This window comes from Budorcas taxicolor, chromosome 7, assembly GCF_023091745.1.
Source record: "Budorcas taxicolor isolate Tak-1 chromosome 7, Takin1.1, whole genome shotgun sequence".
In the NCBI taxonomy this organism is placed as follows: Eukaryota; Metazoa; Chordata; class Mammalia; order Artiodactyla; family Bovidae; genus Budorcas; species Budorcas taxicolor.
Genome location: NC_068916.1, coordinates 18,044,942 through 18,064,182, shown reverse-complemented (window position 1 = coordinate 18,064,182; position 19,241 = coordinate 18,044,942). Strand labels below are relative to the sequence as shown.

At 55.2% G+C, this 19,241-nt stretch overlaps 2 protein-coding genes across 2 annotated transcripts; one reads left to right on the top strand and one right to left on the bottom strand.

Annotated features, from left to right (window-relative positions):
• The first annotated feature begins 1,489 nt into the window (after positions 1-1,489).
• Positions 1,490-3,600, top strand: CRB3 (crumbs cell polarity complex component 3). Its single transcript, XM_052644301.1, has 4 exons — positions 1,490-1,571; positions 2,462-2,538; positions 3,047-3,190; positions 3,529-3,600. Exons 1-4 carry the CDS (start codon positions 1,490-1,492, stop codon positions 3,598-3,600), a joined length of 375 nt encoding a protein of 124 aa, XP_052500261.1.
• Positions 3,601-4,107: 507 nt separating this feature from the next.
• Positions 4,108-13,645, bottom strand: DENND1C (DENN domain containing 1C). The gene is made up of 23 exons (XM_052643653.1): positions 13,629-13,645; positions 12,715-12,779; positions 12,571-12,614; positions 12,369-12,418; positions 11,635-11,754; positions 11,484-11,553; positions 11,218-11,298; positions 11,057-11,122; positions 10,901-10,954; positions 10,678-10,788; positions 9,448-9,548; positions 9,296-9,341; positions 9,088-9,189; positions 8,873-8,998; positions 7,798-7,902; positions 6,940-7,030; positions 6,799-6,839; positions 6,257-6,328; positions 5,612-5,656; positions 5,434-5,541; positions 5,162-5,241; positions 4,812-5,019; positions 4,108-4,701 (listed from the first exon to the last, which is right to left on the bottom strand). The coding sequence occupies exons 1-23, from the start codon at positions 13,643-13,645 to the stop codon at positions 4,108-4,110; spliced, it is 2,397 nt and encodes a 798-aa protein (XP_052499613.1).
• Between the last annotated feature and the right edge of the window lie 5,596 nt (positions 13,646-19,241).

Here is a 19,241-nt window from a genome sequence, read left to right as displayed (position 1 = left end):
TTCCAGACAAAGCCTCTTATAGAGGGTCTCCTCATAGACGTTTTCATTCACAGATGGCCCTCGCAGGTGCCCTAGAGCACAGGGGGATACAGGTATTTTCGCACGGAAATGTCCCAAACAAATGGTTTCTCACAGGTGCATCCTTGACAGGTGGATCTCAGTACACACGAGCCCCCCTCAGATGTGCTTCTATGTTAGTGTGCCCCACGCAGGCGTGCTCAGGTCTCCCTCCCACGTGAGCTCAGTTCTATGCAGCTGTCCCTCCTGCAAGGTTGTTTCCTCCACCTCATAAGTATGTGTCTCAACAGGGATTCCTCCACCCAGGAATGCGTTACACAGCCTCCCCCACCACAGGTGTATTCCATTTAAATATCCATCCATATGGGGCTTTTTCATATAACTGGGTCCTCTACAGGCGCACTTCAATGCAGGTGTGTCTTGTACAGGTGTTTCTAATGTCTTTCCACACGGCAATTCCTCCACGGCAAGTCTTGTTCATTTCATAGGTGAGTCATGCAGATGCATTCCCAAAGCAGATGTGCCCCGCGTCACAGTGCGTCAGCCAGGTGTTTAACATGCAGGTGTGTTCTCTACAGCTGTTTTTCCCCCAGGCAGGCTTCCATTCAGCTATACTCCAAATAGATGTGTTTCAGGGCAGATGTATCCCATCGGCGTTCTTACACTTCCATGCAGATGTCTTCTTTACACGTTAGCTCTCATGCAGGTGTGTGCCACATAGGTGTGTTTTCCTTAGAGGCTCCCCATCCCGGTCTGCCCAAGACAGGAGTGCTTCACACACGGATGTTTCCATGCCCTGTGTGTTTCCACACCTGGACAATTCTACAGGTGTACCTGCAGTGCAGGTGAGAGGCCCCTTTTACACCTGCGCGCTTACACTTCTTTTTATGCCTTCGGATTTTGGATTGGGTTCCCGTTACAGGTGCGTCCGCGGCGCGGCCCCGCCCCCTCTAGGCCCCGCCCTCTCATCTAGGCTCAGGTGCAGAAGCCGGAAGTGCGCTGCCCTCCCAGGTGAGTGACTAAACTTTCCGGGTCACGTGAGCGGGCGGAGCTGGAACAGTGCGACCCAGCCACTGACCGACGTACCGAGGGTTCGAGCGAAGGACCGGCATCCAGACGCAGAGCGAGGTCGAAGACGCCCGGACCAGGTAAGGAGGCAGGTCGTGCGGCTGGGCCTGCCGCCCCCTCCCCCCTTCCCTCCTTTTCCTCTTTCCCTAGCCCATGAACGCGCCGCCCAGAGTTAATCTTTAATCTCTGACCTCTGGCGGTGGGGCGGGGCGGGACTCGCGGGTGGCCGGCACGGGTCGCCCCTCCCAGGGGCCAGTGCCTGGATCCGGCCCCCTCCCCCACGCCCTGGCCTTTCTCCTTCAGCTCCCAGGTGCGGGGTCGAAGGTACCCCCGGTCGGAGATGCGGTAGGAGCGGCACCCGCGACAAGCCCCTTCCCTGTGCCACCAGCCTGTCACCTGGCCCATGGCGAGCCCGAGCCTGGAGCCGCTCCTGGCGCTCGGCCTGCCACTGCTGCTGGCCCGCTGGGGCCGGGTCGGGGGGCAAGGTAGGTACCGGTCCCGGGCGCTGGGGGTCTGGGCTCTGAAGAGCTATGTCCCTGCAACACTGAGAGGTCAAGAACCCAGGAGCGGGCATGTGATGCCTTGGGAGACGGAGTCGATAGAGTCCGAGCTTCCTTGGAAGGTTGGAGTTGGTCTAGGAGAATTCCTGAGTTGGGTGGAATTGTGAGCTGCTGGGAGAGGAGGCCTGGGGGCCGGAGTCTCAGTAAGGTTGAGGACTCTGGGAAATGCGAATCAGGAGGAAGCCTGCCTGGGGCTTCAGGCCCAGGTTGAGCAGACTGGCCTAAGGTGTGGACCCTGCCTTTCTGCCCTCTATTCTAGTTTCGGGTGCCTGGGGGGAGGTGTGTGAGTCAGACACTCCGGGGAAATACAGGATCCGCCCAGCTCCTTAAGGGCTGAGGGAGGGCCGGGGAGGTGGGTTGTAGGGGGGAAGGGTTGGGTTTCCGGACACTGTCCATTATAATAGCCCCCAACTCAGTGCAAACTGCAAACTGCTGTTGGTTGATTACTCGCTGCTGGGCTACCAGGGGTGGGGGTCCCCAGAGAAGCAAAATCAATGAGGCCATCCCCTTCATGGAGGGTACCCACAGAATGAAAGTCTCAGAAGGGCAGAGTTCTAGTGAGGGGAAATGCCCAAGGATGATGAAGATGTTTCCAGATGGGAAGGAATAGATGGGGGTTCATTTATCTTCTCTGGAGCTTCCCAGATGGCTCAGCAGGTAAAGAATCCACCTGCCATGGAGGAGCTGGGTTCGCTAGTATTCTTGCCTGAAAAATCCGGTGGACAGAGGAGCCTGGCAGGCTATACAGTCCATGGGGTCGCAAAGAGTTGAACATGACTGAGCAACTTGGCATTGTCTTCTCTACCACTCCCCAGCACTTTCTACGACCTCTACAAGTGTGAACACCACCACTACGCCCTCTGGCCCCAGCCCTGGTTCCAATGGAGCCCTGGTGAGTTGAGTGGGGAGGGTGGTGTATAGTGGAGGAGGGCAGAAGGGATTTTATCGAAGAGTCCCTCAGGTAGCAGATGGCAGGGCCTAGACTTTCAGGGGTGACTGTTGGATTTGGTGGGGGGAGGCATTGGAGAACCCTATGGGAGAGATCAGAAGGCCAACTTGGCAAATGGGGAGACCAAGAATGCCTGGAAGGGAGTGAGCAAGAATACCCAGCCTGGCAAGGTCAGGAGCCCCCTGTGCCTCTCAGGCAGGGGGAAGGGGGAGCTAGAAGCTTAGGTGTGGCAGCACTTGGAAGGAGGACCCCAGACACAGCAGGTGGAAGAGCCCAGGAGCCCAGGTATGATAGATGGGGATCAGGAACCCTGGGGGAAGGAACCCAGTCACCCAAGGCAGCAGGTGTTAGGGAGAGCGGATTACCATCCCCAGAGGCTTCTCCGGGTCAGGAGGGTGGACAGGATGTCCAGATTCAGGGGTAACTCACACCCATCCCCCCTCCCACGCAGTCACAGGAGGCCATCACCGCCATCATCGTGGTTTTCTCTCTCCTGGCTGCCCTGCTCCTGGCTGTGGGTCTGGCCCTGCTGGTGCGGAAGCTACGGGAGAAGAGGCAAACGGAGGGCACCTACCGGCCCAGCAGTGAGGAGCAGGTGGGTGCCCGAGCTCCACCGCCCCCCAACCTCAAGCTGCCGCCTGAGGAACGGCTCATCTGAAGGCTGGGGCTGGCCACAGCCGCCACCACTGCTCAGGACTGCCCGGCACTTGCTCTCTCACAACCACTGAGATACCAGCCTCTGACGGTTCCGGAGGACTTGGGGGGCCGCGGGGCACCTGCCGGGCGGGCTCTGCGAAGCATGCCACCTCTGCTTGACTCTGCCTGCAGTTGGGGTGCCAGGGCTGGGGACCCACCTCCTCGCTTGCTGCACCATCGGTTATCTGTCCCGCTGCCGCACAGGCCCGACACTCCCCCCCTCTCCTTTCCTTTCAGTTCTCCCACGCAGCTGAGGCCCGGGCTCCCCAGGACTCCAAGGAGACGGTGCGGGGCTGCCTGCCCATCTAGGTCCCCTCCCTCTACCCATTACCCTTCCTGGTTGTGTGACCTTGGGGGAAGGCAGAGCCCTCTCTGGGCAATCAAACCCATCCAGTGCTTAACAATAGAAGGGAATAAGGTGCTTCTAAGACTGTGCCCTTGAGGGCAGGGGACACTGAGGCTGCTCACTTTACACATATATCTATATAGTGGGTGGTGAGATATTATAAGACCTTCCTGTGGGCTGGTAGGAGTAGGAATTAGCCTAGATGAAGGAGACTCCTACAGGGCACATAGGCTGTTGGGAGAGGAATTCTAAGTTCTCGAGGGCCCTAGGGGCTGGGAGGGCTTCCTGGAAGGGAGGGGCTTTTAGCTGGACCTCAGAGCCAGCCTGAGGTTGCCTCAGGAGGGAGGTGGTGAGTGGTGTGGGTTCCTGAGCACAAGAGGGCTCCCAGATAAACTCAACAGGAAAATCCAGCTTTGGGCTCTTGAGGCTTTATTAACAAGGGGCCAGAGTCTCTCCCAGATCCTTGGTCCTTAACCTTCAAAACACTTTTTAAGCTCAGCGACTCTGGGCCCACTCCTGGCCTGGGGCTCCTGCCAGTTGCTTGCAGGTGAAGCTGAGGACCTGGGGGCTTCTGGCTCCTCGAGGGGCTGGAGGTGAACTGCGGGCAGGCCCTCTGAAGGCAGGGCTCTGGGGTTCTCTGAGGAACCCAGATCCGAGAAAGAATCAAGGGCTTGGGATGTCCAGGTAACACCCAAGTTGGGCTCAGGTCGGGGGCTTTCTGGAGGGCTGGGCTGGCTGGGTGCTGCCAAGAGCTGGGAGCAGGGCTCCTCCTGGGCTGTGGGATCTTCAATTGCTTCATGGGGAGGGGAGAAGCGGAGAGGCTGGGGCTCAGTGGGAGAGGATCCAGGGTACCCTTTGCTGCTGGGGCCTGCAGAAGCTGTCAAAGACTGGGATGGAGACTCAATTTCTGGGCTGGCCTCTGAAGGCAGTTGGCAAGTGGGGTGCTTCCCGGAGCTTGTGGCATCCAAAGGCTGAGGGGTGTGCAGAGGCAGCAGGGACAGGGGCTGGGGCTCTGGAGGTTTGTCGTCATCTGCTTGCCAACTCGATCTTCCGGGTATGTCAGGCTGGGTGGGGGTGGGAGATGGCAGATTGCTGGCCTTTGGATGAAGCAGGCGCTGGCAGGTTGGATGGACAAATGGGGAGGGACTGGGGGGCCGGGGAGTGGGGCTCTCACCAGGCTGAGGCAGCTGTCCAAGTCCTCTCTGTGGCAGCAGTCTAAACTCTGGCTGGGCCGCAGGCTACCAGTCCGCGTGGCTCTCGTGCTCAGGCTATCCAATATCTCACTTAGCAAATCCAGTTCTTCTCCAGACCCCAGGAAGCTGCTGTCCAGCGCTTCCTCTGCCCACGGGTCCTGAGCATCCTCTGGGCTCAGGGAGGGTGTCCTGGGTAAGGATGGGCAGCCTCAGGTTTCTGCCCCAGACCAGCTGCCCTAAGTGTCTGGAGTCTGGGGACCCACTTTCCCATCAGTCCTGGCCCCCACTTCCAACACTACCCTCCCTCCAATCCCCTGCCTTGGAGTCTTACGTCTCTTCCAGGGACTCAGAGGGCTTCTCTTCCAGCCTGAGTCTCCTGCTGGGGCGACTCCTAGGGCGAAGGGGCCGGTTCTGCAAAGGACACATTTGGGGCCTGGGGGCAGGGCCTCAGAAGCTACAGAATCAGGGGGCTCTGTGAATGGGGGATGGTGTGGGCATCCCATTTGGGGGTAGTTGAGATGTCTGATTGGAGGCAGAGAAGGAGAGAAGGACTTGGTGATAATTCCAGGTGTGTGCATTGGCACTAAGTGGGAGGGGGCTTACCTGTCCAAAGTGCTGGGTGATAGGCAGGCGCTGCTGCAGACGATCTGAGCGGCTGGTGAGGGAAGGGGCCCTCAAGGAGCCCCCCCTCTGCAGGCCAGAGTCCCCTTCCTAGGAAGAGGGTGAGTAAGCCAGGAACTGCTTCCCCCCACTGTCCCCTGGCATTGGCCACTGACTTTACCTTGTACATGAGAAGACTCTGCACACCCTTCAAGCCGCTCTTTGCCTATGGAGGAACCGAAAGAGTGATTTGACATGGGTATTTGAGAACCAGGCCCTCCACCCCTGAGGACAGATTCATCTTGCCATCTGCTCATGGGTGACTCAAAATCCATTCAGAATCCCCCTGTACCAGCTAAGGAGTCAATACAAACATGCCTCTTTGACTAATATAAAAGGAATATTCCTCGAGGAGATAACCCCCAAATGAAACAGGGAGTGGCAAAGCTGGAACGCTGTAAAAAATCAGTGTTCAAAAGAAGAGCAAAGAATAAAAATTCAACAGACGGTTCCGAGCTGCGGGAGCTGGTCCCAGGAAACTTTTGGATTTGGGAGAAAAACAAAACACTAAGCGTGCAAGCAGGAATGTTAGTGTCTCAGAAGGAATACCCCGAGATGTTTGCCAAAGAATCCTGGTGATCATTTTTAAATAGGAAAGACATGATCTGACAAACGGGAAAGAACACAGTCAATGGAAAATAAAAGTAGGAAACATTGCAACTGGTTTAACTGCTGGTTCAGTTTGATAAACTGTCCTCTAAACAGAAGGTTAGAACATCCTCTGGCTTGGTCACCCTGGTAACTGGTCTGTCCACCCCAGCCTCACCGAGCGGTACATGTTCCTGACAGCTGGTTGGGTCTTGGCCTTGACGGAGTGCAGAAGGGCGCCACCACCTTTCTGTGGAGAGAAAGCCAAGGCAGAGAGGCATAGGCATATCCCAGACCCCACCTGCCCACCTGGGTTGTGTGTCGCTGGAAAAACCTTTCTCCCTCTCTGAATTTTCTTTTTTATTAAATTAAAAAACTGAGTTATAATTTACATACCATACAAGTCACTTGCCTTACTTGCACAACTCAATGACTTTTGGCAGGTTTACAGTAGTTGCATAACTATCACCATAGGCATACAGGTTTTTTGTTGTGTGTTTTTTTTGTGTGTGTGTGGTATGTGGGATTTTAGTTCTCTGACCAGGGATCAAACTCCCCTGCCCTCTGCATTGGAAGCGCAGAGTCCTAACTGCTGGACTGCCAGGAAAGTCCCTCTCCCTGAGTCTTGATTTTTTTCACCTCTTTCTATACATGGGCATAGTGAGGATGGCTATGGGTTTAATTTAATCCTGTGATAAACACTAAAAGTGGTATTACTACCTTCAGGTTGTCTGCCCAAAGCTGGTAGGATCGGAGTGTCCCTGCAGAGAAGAGAGCAGAGAGCATAGCATCTTCAGGGTGGGTGGGCTTAGGTGGGGGTGCTGGTGAGGTGGGGCCTCTGAGGCCAGGTGCAGAGCTTACCTGAGGAGGCCCCACTACAAGTGATCTCCTGCTCAAAGAGGTCTGAGAAGCCTTCACCCGTGTTTAGCTTCTCCAGTCGGCCTTCGATGAACTGGGCGTGTGGGAGAAACAGGAAATCAGGGTGCCCCAAACATTAGAATTCGAGGTCTAGGGATCTACTCCCAACAAGACATAGAAGACATCCTTGGCCCCACCCTTCCCCAACATGAGGCTCCAGGAGTCTGGAGCCCAACTCAGCAAGTCAGAGGTCCGCCCCTCTCCACCCCAAGTCAGGATCTGTCTTCAGGCACTAGACTCTCGCTCACAGGGTCGGAGAAGTAAGACTGCCACTCCACACATGCCTGCCTCCTCTCAATGACCCTGGGAAGAGGTCGACTCCACCTCCAGGGACCCTAGAAGCCAGTTCACCCTGAAGGACACTGAAGTTCATCCAACTTTCTTCCCAGAACCCAAATGTCCGGTTCCCCCTCCCCCTCCCCCCATCCCTGGGGTCCAAAAGGCCGGCCTGCCTCCCCTCCCCGCAAAGGGAGTCTGACATGAACCTCCATCCTCGATCCAGGAGGCCCCCGCGTTAGGACTCAATAATTTGGTTCCAGCCCAATCTCCTCAGGGACCTAGAAGTAAAGCTTATCCCTAGGAACTCAGGTCAAGGGCTTCCATTTTCAGAGACCCAAGAATTCATGTCTCTCCCACCCCGGAGACCCTGGAGTGGGGGATCCGGCAGGGCCAACTCTCGCCCCGCCCAGTGAACCCAGGCGTCCATCCCTCCAGCCCCGGCTCCGCCCTCTGGGGTGAGCGCATCAGCGCCCCTAACCCCGCCCCTTCGGCCTCAGCCCCGCCCCCAAGGCTCTGGCCCACCTGTTTGAACAGCTGCAGGTGCACAGCCCGCCGGTGGAAGGCCTGCAGCGGCGCCCCGGGTTTCTGGGCCAAGAAGGCTTCTTCACTGAAGGTGACAGGCTGGCCCTGGAAGAAGGAGTCGAATTCTAAGCTCCTCGCGGCTGTCTTGGATCCCTTATTCTGCCTTCCTTATTCTACTGTCCATCTGTGCAGCGAACATTGATGGAGTGCCTCTGTGTGCTTGAACTCCAGCAGGACTTCATGGGCAGCAGGGAGGATCTGGGCTTTTACCCGGAGCGGGGTGGCAGATGGGACCTGACTCATACTCCTAAGTGACCTCTGGCGGTTGCGAGGAGGTCAGACTATGGAGCGCGGGGGTGAGAACCGGGAGAGGGAACTTACAGTGACTCGATGAGAGCGCTGATTCAGGCAACAAACAAACAAGGGAGGCCAGAATGGAGCGGAGACAGAGGAGGAGGAGAAATGGACAGTTTCCGGCAGAGCTGACTAGAACATCAGATTCTCAAATGATCGAATTCTCCGACAACCTTTTTATAGAACAGTTGTGAGAAACTGGGGGTAGGGGTGGGGAGGGTGTCAGGGTTGAAAGTCAGCAGATCAAAGCCCTGGCTTCAACACCCACCTGCTGTGGGTTTTCTCCAAGTCTTGGTTTTTTCATATGTAAACTGGGACCATAATAGTATCCCTCTCATTGTATTGTTATGAGCATTGAGATAATAACAGCAACTGTAAACCTAGCGTTTATCTATTGCAATGTGCCAAGCACTGTCCGAGCATTTCAGACACATATGACCTTTTTGGGTGGGTACTGTTGTGGTCCCATTTTACAGATGAGCAAACAGAAGCGCTAGAGAAGGAAATGGCAACCCACTCCAGTATTCTTGCCTGGAGAATCCCATGGACAGAGGAGCCTGGAGGGCTATTGTCCATGGGGTCGCAAAGAGTCGGACACGACTGAAGCGACTTAGCACTCAAACGGAAGCTCAAAGTAAGCACTCCATTACAAAATGGGTATTATTATTCCGAATCCTGCAGGCACCCACGGGGCTGCTCCCTTCTCGTTCCTGCTACTTACCGGGCTGCAGACGAGCGCATCGCGGTACCCTCCGAAGAGCAGGGCCTGAGCTTTGAGGAAGAGACGGGACACCCCTTCCCCAGGGGCCAGAGCGACCTTCCTTAGCCGCAGCCTCAGTAGAGACACCTGGGGGACAAGGGGGCAGCGCTGAGCGGGCCGGCGCTGAGCCTAGCCTACCGGATGAGGCAGGAGGCTGGGGAGCGGGCGACACTGACCACGTCTGGGGGCAGCGCCTGCACGTCGTCGAAGGGTGTCTCCAAGGTATTGGAGTCCACGTTCATCATCACGACGTCCTCCAGGGCTTTCTCCCGCACTCTCTGCATTGGGGAGTCGGAGGGGGTGGCCGCTCAGGGCCCGAGTATCTCGGGCGGGGAAGGGTACACACTCCGCCCGCCCGTGCCATCCAGGCCAGCTCCCGCTTACCTCAGCGAGACTGGCGTGCACTCCGATGAGGTAGGGCATAGGCGCGCTGCGGACGACCGAGGGGGCCCGGTCACGCAGGCGCCGCCCCCGGGTCCCTAGGACCCCAGGCTTCTTCCCCAAGCCCTGCTCCCTCCCCAGGCCCCGCCCCTCACCAGCAGTAGTCCAGTAAATGCGGCGGCAGCGTGGGGATCAGCACGTGCTCCCAGCGCATGGGATACAGGAGAGCACAGGACGCGTGGACACAGGAGGTCAGCTGGGGACGGGTGGAGGGGACCTTGGAGTCAGAGCCTGGACTCCCAGCTTCAAGGATTCCTCTCTGGGACGGTGGCTCCCCCGACTTCATTTCTCACGTCCTCAGTCTCCTGTCCCCCTCCACTCCCTTCCTCAGCGAATACTGGGTAAGAAGTGAAAACTCAAAACACTTTCACGTGAAGGCCAATAATTCTGCAAATTACACTGCTGGGGGCTGGTGGTGCCAGGACTCGGCACGTGCTAGTCTCTTCCTCTCTAGGGGGAGAAGCCAATATTCAACTCTCCGGATCACTCTCTTTAGGGGTAGGACCCAGCCCACCAACCCCATCCGGAAAGAAGCAGAACTAGGATTGAGCCGGACCTGGTCCCGCCTCGAGAGGTGGAGCAACGGTTAGCCTCACTGACCCCACCCCTAAAGAGGTGGAGCTAGAATTCAGTCCCTCCCTGGTCCCACCTCTAGAGGTGGAGCAAAGGTTCAGCCCCATTGACCTCACCCCTAAAGAAGTGGAGCTCGAATTCAGTCCCTTCCTAGTCCCGCCCCTAGGGGTGGGGCCAGCATGCAGCCTCCATTTCCCCCGTCCTTCCTCCTGGTGGTAGGGGCGGATGCCTGGCAAATCCCATGGGAAGAGGAGCCTGGTAGGCTGCAGTCCATGGGGTCACTAGGAGTCGGACACGACTGAGCGCCTTCACTTTCCCTTTTCACTTTCATGCATTGGAGAGGGAAATGGCAACCCACTCCAGTGTTCTTGCCTGGAGAATCCCAGGGACGGGGGAGCCTGGTGGGCTGCCGTCTCTGGGGTCGCACAGAGTCAGACACGACTGAAGCGACTTAGCAGCAGCAGCAGCAGCGCTCACCCTTCGTGGGGTGGAGCCAGTCTTGTTCCGGCCCGTAGTGGGTGGAGCCTGGACTCAGCGCACCAAAGCCAGACTACACAGCATCCCCCTAGGATTTCCCCCAAGAAGGTGGAACCAGGGTTCAACGCAACCACGACCTTCAAAGGCGCAGAGCCAGGACTTTGTCCTCTGGTCTCGCCTAGTGGGGTTAGAGCTAGGAATCCGCCCTGGTTGTCCCGCCTCCAGAGGCCAAGCGAAGCCTCTGTCCCTCCCTGGCCCTGCGACCCCCGCCTCACTGTGCTCAGTTTGCTAGACGTGAGCAGGACCCTTCGCTCTGCCAGGAGGGCGGCGAACAGTCCCACGATGTTCTCGTCGGTCACCGCCACCACCAGCTCCGTTAGGTTCCTCTGAAGAACAGAGAGACACGCTGGACACAAGGGACCATAGTATCTCACAGCCCCCTCCTGGTTTCTGGACCTCTACCCTCCCCCAGAGCTCCCTCCCGGGGTCTCCACTCACGTTCTCAGGAATGGATGGCAGGCGGCCGGAGTCGGGAGCCACGAAGCAGGAAAGCTGGCGGGGGATTGGGGGAATGGGGGGAGGGAGAGGACCGATCAGTCAGTGGATTGTCGTCACGTGGATCCCAACCTTCCAGGGTTCCCCATCCCTGCTCACCGACGTGTTCTTCCCAGGGACAGGGGACTGCAGGCCTTGTGCACTGGCAATCCTTACTCCACTGCCCTGGGGGAGAGATGTACGGCGTACTCCTCAGGGCCTGGGTGCAGCCTCTCCTGCCACCGGCGGTCCGCCACCGCCCAGGGGTGAGGAGTACTCACCAGGTCCAGACCTACTGAGGCCTGGGTCCCAGGAAGGGGCTGCTGCAGGAGATTTAGAAGAAGTTCGTCCACCTCTGAGACCTGGGTGGGGGTGGGATATCTGAGCCACGACGTGGGTTGGGGACTCTGAGGGTCTTGACTCAGGCTGGGTATGTCTGGGAGGAGTCAAGGGGCCCAGGTCAGGCCTGGGAGGCTGAGGGCTTGGGTGGTGGGGGGTGGGGCGCGGCTGGGACTCCTGCAGAAATGACAGGGAGGGTTGGTCTCACTTGGTCTTGAGCCAGGAGGTCCCCCACTGTGTTCAGCAGCTTGTAGAATACCTCAAACCAAGGCAGGTGGCTGTGGAGAGTGGACACAGTTTCCATGGAGTGCCCCTGGGCAGAGGCCCCAACCCCCACCCCAGACTCCCATCTCCCACACCTGAGGATGCAGAGACAGCTGAGAGCACCAGCCCGCAGGCGGCAGAAACCAAACCTGCGGGTGCCGGTCAGATCCGTGAGCGCGAAGGTGAAATGCTGTACAGCGGTGCTGGGGGGCTCCCTGGGAGCAGGAAAGGCTCTCAGAGACCTGGGCATCCCACCCGTGTGAACGCCTCTCCCCTCCACGCCCGTGTCAGTGCTCCTCATACTGTGTCCATCAGTCTGGGGCCCTGGGCACATAGTCCCTAGTTGACAGGGCCCCTGGTTCTCTGAGTCCCTGGGTCCCTCTGTCCCTGATTCTCTGAGTCCCTGGATCCCTCAAGTTCCTGGTTCTCTGAGTCCCTGGATCCCAAAGCCTCTGGGTCCCTGAGCCCCTGGGTCCCTCAGTCCCTGGAGCCCCTCAGTCCTTAGATCCCTAAGGCCCTGGGTCCCTGAGCTCCTGGATCCCTGAATCTCTGAGCCCATGGTTCCCTGAGTCCCTGGGTCCCTGAGGCCCTGGGTCCCTGGACCCCTGGATCCCTGGGCCCCTGAATCCCTGGGCCTTTGGAACCCTGAGTCCCTGGGTAAATGAGTCCCTTTGTGTATAGGTCACTATTTGTCAGATTCCCTGGGTGTCTGAGTCCCTAGGCCCCTGGGCATAGGAGCTCTGCTGTCTGAGTCTCTGGGTGTTTGAGTACTGAGGGTCCATGAGAGGTCTGGATCCCTGCGTCCTCAGGTGTCTGCTTCCTTCCATACCTTTCCACATCAAAAGGGAAGCAGAATTTAGGCACCATCTGCATAGACTCCTGGGGATGGAGAGAAGCACACACTGCTTGGCCACTCAGGTTGGGCCCCACCACAGAGCTCCCGGGGGTGGTCCATGGTCCGAGACATTGGGTTCCCTCCCCCAGGGGAACAGGCCCTGGCCCCAGGGGAAGAAAGGAGCCAGCCTGCATACCTGGTCCTGGAAGTCTGGGGGGAACTGGCGCAGGATGGGGGGATCTGCACGGAAAATGAGCCACTAAGTTCAGGGTCCCAGGCCCACCCTCATCTCCCCCTCCCCCCCACCCCCCCACCTCCCGAGCGATGGCCCCTGACTCACCTTCCTGCAGGGAGGCAGGGTAGGCTGCTTCGAAGAACCAATCAAACAGGGCAGGGGGACCCCCTCTGTGGGACAGAAAAGGGTTTATTGGGTCCAGGGACTTGCTTCTGTGTGTGTCTGCACACGTGCGTGATTATGTGTGTGTGTGTATGTGTGTGTGTGCACGATTCTATACAGTGTCTGACTGAAAAGATCGGACTCTCCAGGTAAGACTGTGTGTGTGTAGCCGAGCCAGTACACCCCCCCTTTTCTTGGATAGCTGGTCGGGTCACTGGGTATATGTGCGAGGCCCTGCCCCAAGACTTCATGGGGCCCTGGCGACTGACCCCAGGTTTCCTATCCAAGGAAAGAGGGCAGTGTGCCCTGATCCTCCTGGAAAGGCTGTAATCTCTGCCTTCCTCCCCTGGCCCTCTCCCCCCAGCCACCGTGCAGAGGCTTCGGGGACTGGGCTCAGAGAGAGAGAGACAGAGAGAAAGGATGGAGAGGGAGTGCAGACACACTGCCCCAGACATGGGGACCTCCTCACGCTGAGCTTCATCCTCACACTGACGTAAATCCCACACAATCAATCACACACACACATGGACACACAGAGTCCCCCTTCCCCCACTGCTGACCCCGGAAGCCAGACTCCCCATCACTGAGATGTATCAAAAGGCACACGCTCAGAGCAACAAACTTAATCATAGAGAGGGAGAGGGAGAGAGAGACTGGGGAAAGTCCCAGAGTGGCCTGAGTGTGCCTGAGAGCAGAGTCCATACTGTAGGCCAGCTGAGTCCTGCTCTGATTCCAGCCACCTGCCCCTGTGCCTCACGGTCCCTCCCCGGCCTGCCCCAGCCTTGCTCCCCTCAGCCCCAGCCCAGGCCTGGTCTGGGAATCTTGGTCCAGAGGATGGGAGAGGGGGCAGCGCTTACTCAGCTGTGGATCCCATGGTCCCTGAAGGGCTGGCCCAGCGGGACCCTTTCCCCAGGGGTCCTGGGGGCCTGTGCTTTCTCAGGGCTGGGCCCTGAGCCGTCTCAGCTTCCTGTGTGGCTGAGAGAGGAAGTTTAACGGGTGACGTCCCCAGAGGAAGGCTCTTGCCCCCACCCACTGTGAGAGACCCAGGCATCTTGCCTTCTAGCCTTCCGCAGGATGGGTGGGCAAGAGGTCTGTAGGCTGAGAGGCCAGATCCGCCCCCCAGGTCTGCCAGGCTGGGCCATGTGTGGACCCCACCATTACACCCAAGCCTTCCCTTCTGTGTAGCCGCTCAGGACTCACAGTTTGCCTAAAATGCTTCCTCTTCCCTTAACTCTTTTCCCTTTGGTCCATCCGCACTGGCCATTCCTCATGGGACCACCAGAGGGAGCCAGGATTGGAGAGTGGACACAGAGGGGGGCACCAGAAAGGTGGATGGACAGCAGACAGAACGCAGGCAACACACAATGGCCAGGAAGTGACCAACACACACAGGCCAGAACAGTCACAGACTGCAGACAGACTCAGAGAGATAGCCAGCTGTAAAGGCAACACATAGTCACAGACACGAAGTGACAAGTACAGAGGGACAACACATACATAAAGAAGTCCTTGTCCATCCAGATGACAGGTGCAGGGGGATAACACACAGGCTGCACCCAGCAAACAGTTCCAGACAGAGACAACAGACACACACACAGTGACCACAGTTGTCAATACAAATGGAATATCAGAGAAACAGAGGCAGACAAGAGACCGAAATGCAGAGGGCACAGATGTAGCGCAGAAACAAAGGGACAGACACAGTCAGGGCTCAGCCTCAAGTCAGATTCATAGCTGGACATAGTCACACACACATGCAGACACGCAGCAGTGTTGCGTGTCACAGACACATAGTGTCAGAGACACACCCAAGCAGTGTTGCAGACTCAGAAACAGACAGACACCTGGATGGACAGATGTCATGTTGAAAAACAGAGATCTGCAGACACACCTGAAAGCACCAAGGCAGGAGACATTTATGGTCATGCACATACATGCAAAATCCCACAGACAGGGACTTCCCTAGTGATCCAGTGGCTAAGAGTCCACCCTCCCAAATGCAGAAGGCTTGAGTTCAATCCCTGGTCAAGGAACTAGATCCCACATACCACATCTAAGAGTTTGCATGCCACAATTAAGACCCAGTGCAGCCAAATGAAATGAATAAATATTTTTTAAAAAATTCCACAAAGCCAAAATGCTGCAGAGTTTTCAAGACTCTTTGGCTCCCTGCAAGATATTGAGAATGTCTGTGTGGATAGAGGCGTGCATTTCCACAAGTCCGCATGTGACCTGGTATGGTCTGGGGTATCTGGGGTTGAACATGGTGTCCGTGTGCTTGTAGAATTTGTGTCTGCTCCATCAGGCTGCGTGAGAATGTGGATGACTGGGGATTTTCCTTCTGTGCCTGTCCACATGACTGTGGGTACAAGGGTATTTCCACTCTGGGTGGTGGGGGTAAGTTACTGCATAAGCGTATGAACACACACACAGATATATACATACAGACACAGCCCTCCAAGGCCTCCAGCCAAGATGCGCATGGATGAGGCTGATCACATCTTGATCCCCCCTTTCTCTCCAAGGGGAGCTGGATCTAAGCCAGGGCTGGGGATCAGGGATACAAAATACTCGGGCCATCCTTCTCTGCTTCACCCTTTGAGGCCTTGCTATAGAGTGCATATTTGTGGGGCCCCTTGAATTTATATGCTGAATCTCTCTCTTTTTTTTTTGGTGTGAAGAGCCAGGCTTGATGGATCCTAGTTTCCTGACCAGGCATTGAACCCAGGGCCATGGCAGTGAAAGCTCAGAGTCTTGACCACTGGACAACCAGGGAACTCCCAATGCTAAATCTTAACCCTTAAGGTGATGGTATTAGGAGGTAGGGGGTGGGTCTTTGGAAAAATGATTACATCATGAGGGTGAATCCTATGAATTGGATTAGTCTCCTCTTAACCCTGAATATTCATTAGAAAGACTGAAGCTGAAAGTTCCAATACTTTGGCCACCAGATGTGAAAAGCCGACTTGCCGGAAAAGACCCTGATGCAGGGAAAGGTTGAGGGCAGGAGGAGAAGGGGGCAACATGGGGTTGCAAAGAATCAGAAACGACTTAGCAGCTGAACACCACCACCACCAACAAACTCATAAAGGAGATGCCAGAGAGATCTGTCACCCCTGCCATCATGTCAGGACATGGCAAGAAGACTGCCATCAGTGAACCAGGAGGCAGGCTCTCATCATAACTTCTGGCACCTTGATCTTGGACTTCCAGTTTCCAGAACTGCGAGAAAGAAATGTTTGTTATTGATAAGCCACTCAGTCCATGGTGTTCTGTTAATGGCTGGAATGAACTAAGGCATAGCCTTTGCAGAGATATTTCAAATCTTTCTTCATTTCTGGAATTCAGTCCAGTGCAATCCAATGGCAGACCCGTGGGGTGGGAATGAGAGAGGAGCTCATGCCCCTTTGAGAAAGTGGGACCCCATCTGTCCTTGTTTCTGCATCTTTTTTTGGCTGCGCTGTGCAGCATGCATTATCTTAGCTCCCCACCAGGGACTGAACCCGTGCCCTGTGCAGTGGAAGCATGGAGTTTTAACCTCTGAACCACCAGAGAATTCCCCTATTTATGCATTTGTATCATAAATAAACACGGTGCTTGTTTCAGAGATCCCACGAAGGTTCAGTGAGAGATTTCACGTGATATATTTAGTACAAAGTCACATCTGAATCAAGCTTTTGGTATGTTCTGTCCATGATTAGGGGAGATGGGTCAGGAAATTGATTAAGAGAATAATTTTGGAGTCAGAGATACTTGGGTTCAAGACCTGACTTAGGTCTTTAACATCTTTTAGACCTTAGGCTGGTCATTTGACCTCTCTGAATTAGTTTTGTCTGGCTATGTAACCTATCACCCTATAGTTTGTGGCTTAAAAGAACACACATTTACGGACTTCCCTGGTGGTCCAGTGGCTAAGACTTTGCACTCACAATGCAGGGGGACTGGGTTCAATCCCTGGTCGGGGAACTAGATCCTGCATACTGCAACTAAGCATTCCCATGCCACTGCTGAAGATCCCACTTGCCACAGTGAATGTGCTACAAAGATCCTGACCTGACACAGCCAAATAAATAACAAATATTTAAAAAGCACACATTTATCTGAAAATTTCTACGGGGGCCAGGGCTCTGGACACAGCTGAGTTGGGTCCTGTACTATGGGCTCTGTATGCGGTAATAAGGTGTCAGTTGGGCTGTGGTCCCTTCTGATGCCTCAGACCAAAAAAGGATCTGCCTCCAAGCTCACGGTGGCTGTTGATAGGAGTCAGTTTATTGTGGACGGAGCACCCCAGTTCCTTGCTTGGCTGTCGATCAGAGGTTACACTCAGTTTTTTTTTGTTTTTTTTTTTTTGCCATGGGGACCTTCCCAACCTGCTTCTTGCTTCCCCACAACAAGCAAGCTGAAAAGGCAATAGAGAACTCATGAAGGCAGAAATCACAGGCTTTCGTAAGCCAGTTTGAGAAGGAGCATCCCATCTCCTTTGTCATATCCTGTTGAGCAGAAGAAATTTCCGGGTCCAGCCTGTGCTCAATGGGAGGGGAGAACACAAGGGCGTGAACAGGGAGACAGGCATTATTGAGGGTCATCTTAGAAGCCACCTTCCACCTTCCCTGTGTCTTTGTTTTCTTGCTTAATCTTTAAAATTTAAAAAAAAAATTTAGGGACTTCCCTGGTGGTCCAGTGGTTAAGAATCCATTTTGCAATGCAGGGGATGAAGGTTTGATCCTTGGTCTGGAACCAAGATCCCACCTGCCTCAGAGCAACTAAGTCCCCACACCACAACTACTGAGCCCAAGAGCTACATCAAGAGAGTCTATGCACCGCAGTGAAAATCCCACGTGCCTCAACTAAGATTCAACACAACCAAATAAATATTTTAAAAATGAAAAAAAATTTTTTTTTGGTCACCACGTTGTTAGTGGGATTTTAGTTTCCTGATCAGGGATTAAATTTCTGCCCAGGCGGTGAAGTTCAGGCCCAGGGACGGAACCTCACACCTGCAGTAAAATCAGAGTCCCAGTGACTGGACCATCAGGGACATCCCTGTCTCCTTCCTTTGAAAGTGAGAAAACATGGGAATTCTCTGGCATTCCAGTGGTTAGAGCTCTGTGCTTTCACTGTGGAGGGCAGGGGTGCAAACCCTGGTCGGGGACCAAGATCCCACAAGCCACATGGTGCAGCCAATAAATAAAGGAATACACTTCATACATCTTTATTTTTCACTGTGCTGGGTCTTCGTTGCTGTGGCGAGCAGGAGCTACTGTCTAGTTGCCATAGTTGTGGCTCCTGGGCTCTAGAGCACAGGCTCAGTAGTTGTGGCTTTTGGGCTTAGGTGCTCTGTGGGATGTGGGATCGTCTCGGACTAGGGATCGAACCCATGTCTCCTGCAATGGCAAGCAGATTCTTTACCATTAAGCCACCAGGGAAGCCCCGTACATCTTTATTTAATTTTTTTTTTTAAAGGAGGAAAAGAATACACCTCACACTGTGTTGTGAAGTCTCATTGATTCGCTTGCTCCTTCGTTCAGCAAATAATTACTGAATGTCTGAGTTGCATAAACTGGTCTACACATGTGGTGAGCAAGGCAGACAAGGTTCCTTGAAGCTTACCTTTCAGTGGGGAGGGAAGGGGGACAGACAAAAGAAACTAGAAATAGACAAGATAATTTGCGTTAGTGATAGGTGCTATCAGGGAAACACCTGATAGGAGAAAATGGAGGGAAAGCGACCTATAATTTAGAGTCGCCAGGGCCAGGCTGCTCTGAGGAGGTGTCCTTTGACCTGAAACCTGTGGAGAAGGAGGAGCCAGCCATGTGCACACCTGAGGGAAGAAGGAGCAGGAACTGCTTGTGAAAAGGTGCTGAAGCTGCACTGAGCTGAGCACAGAAAGGCCACTGTACTTTCAGCTTCAGGAGGGAGGGGGAAGGTGATGAAGTTGTCATCATCAGAGTAGAGGCCAAGGTGAGAAGACTGGGTTTCAGTCTGAGTAAGATGGGAGTTGTGGGTGGGAGGGTTATTATTTGCATACAAAGGCTGCTCTGACTGCTGTGGGAGGAGGTTGCACACTGGGGGAGGGGGCGGAGGTGGGGGTGGGGGTGGGGGTGGGGGTGGGGGTGGGGTGGCAGGCAGCAGCAGCCCAGGGAAGTGATGAAGGGAATTGACTGGGTGAGCAACAATGGCGGCTTAGACCAGAGTGTAGATGGGCGGAGTAAACTTGCTCAGTCGTGTCTGACTCTTTGTGACCCCGTGGAGCCTGCCAGGCTCCTCCATCCATGGGATTCTCCAGGCAAGAATACTGGAGTGGGTTGGGGAGGAGAGGAGGGGTCAAATTCAGGACACATTTTGGAGACAGAGACAACTGGATTCAGCAAAAGAGCTGAAGAATGTTTTGGGTCTAGAAAACCATGAATCAAGGCTAACTTCTTTTTTTAATCTTTTACTTTTTAAAAATTTATTTTTAATTGGAGAAT

Excerpts from the sequence above, each read along its gene's own strand:
- CRB3 (XM_052644301.1), top strand. The coding sequence starts at position 1,490 with ATGGCGAGCCCGAGCCTGGAGCCGCTCCTGGCGCTCGGCCTGCCACTG. Across the intron at positions 1,572-2,461 it reads GGGCCGGGTCGGGGGGCAAG|CACTTTCTACGACCTCTACA; the intron begins GTAGGTACCGGT and ends ACCACTCCCCAG. Across the intron at positions 3,191-3,528 it reads GGCCCAGCAGTGAGGAGCAG|TTCTCCCACGCAGCTGAGGC; the intron begins GTGGGTGCCCGA and ends CTTTCCTTTCAG.
- DENND1C (XM_052643653.1), bottom strand. Across the intron at positions 12,615-12,714 it reads CCCTGCCTCCCTGCAGGAAG|ATCCCCCCATCCTGCGCCAG; the intron begins GTGAGTCAGGGG and ends TTTTCCGTGCAG. Across the intron at positions 11,755-12,368 it reads TTCCCTTTTGATGTGGAAAG|GGAGCCCCCCAGCACCGCTG; the intron begins GTATGGAAGGAA and ends TCCTGCTCCCAG.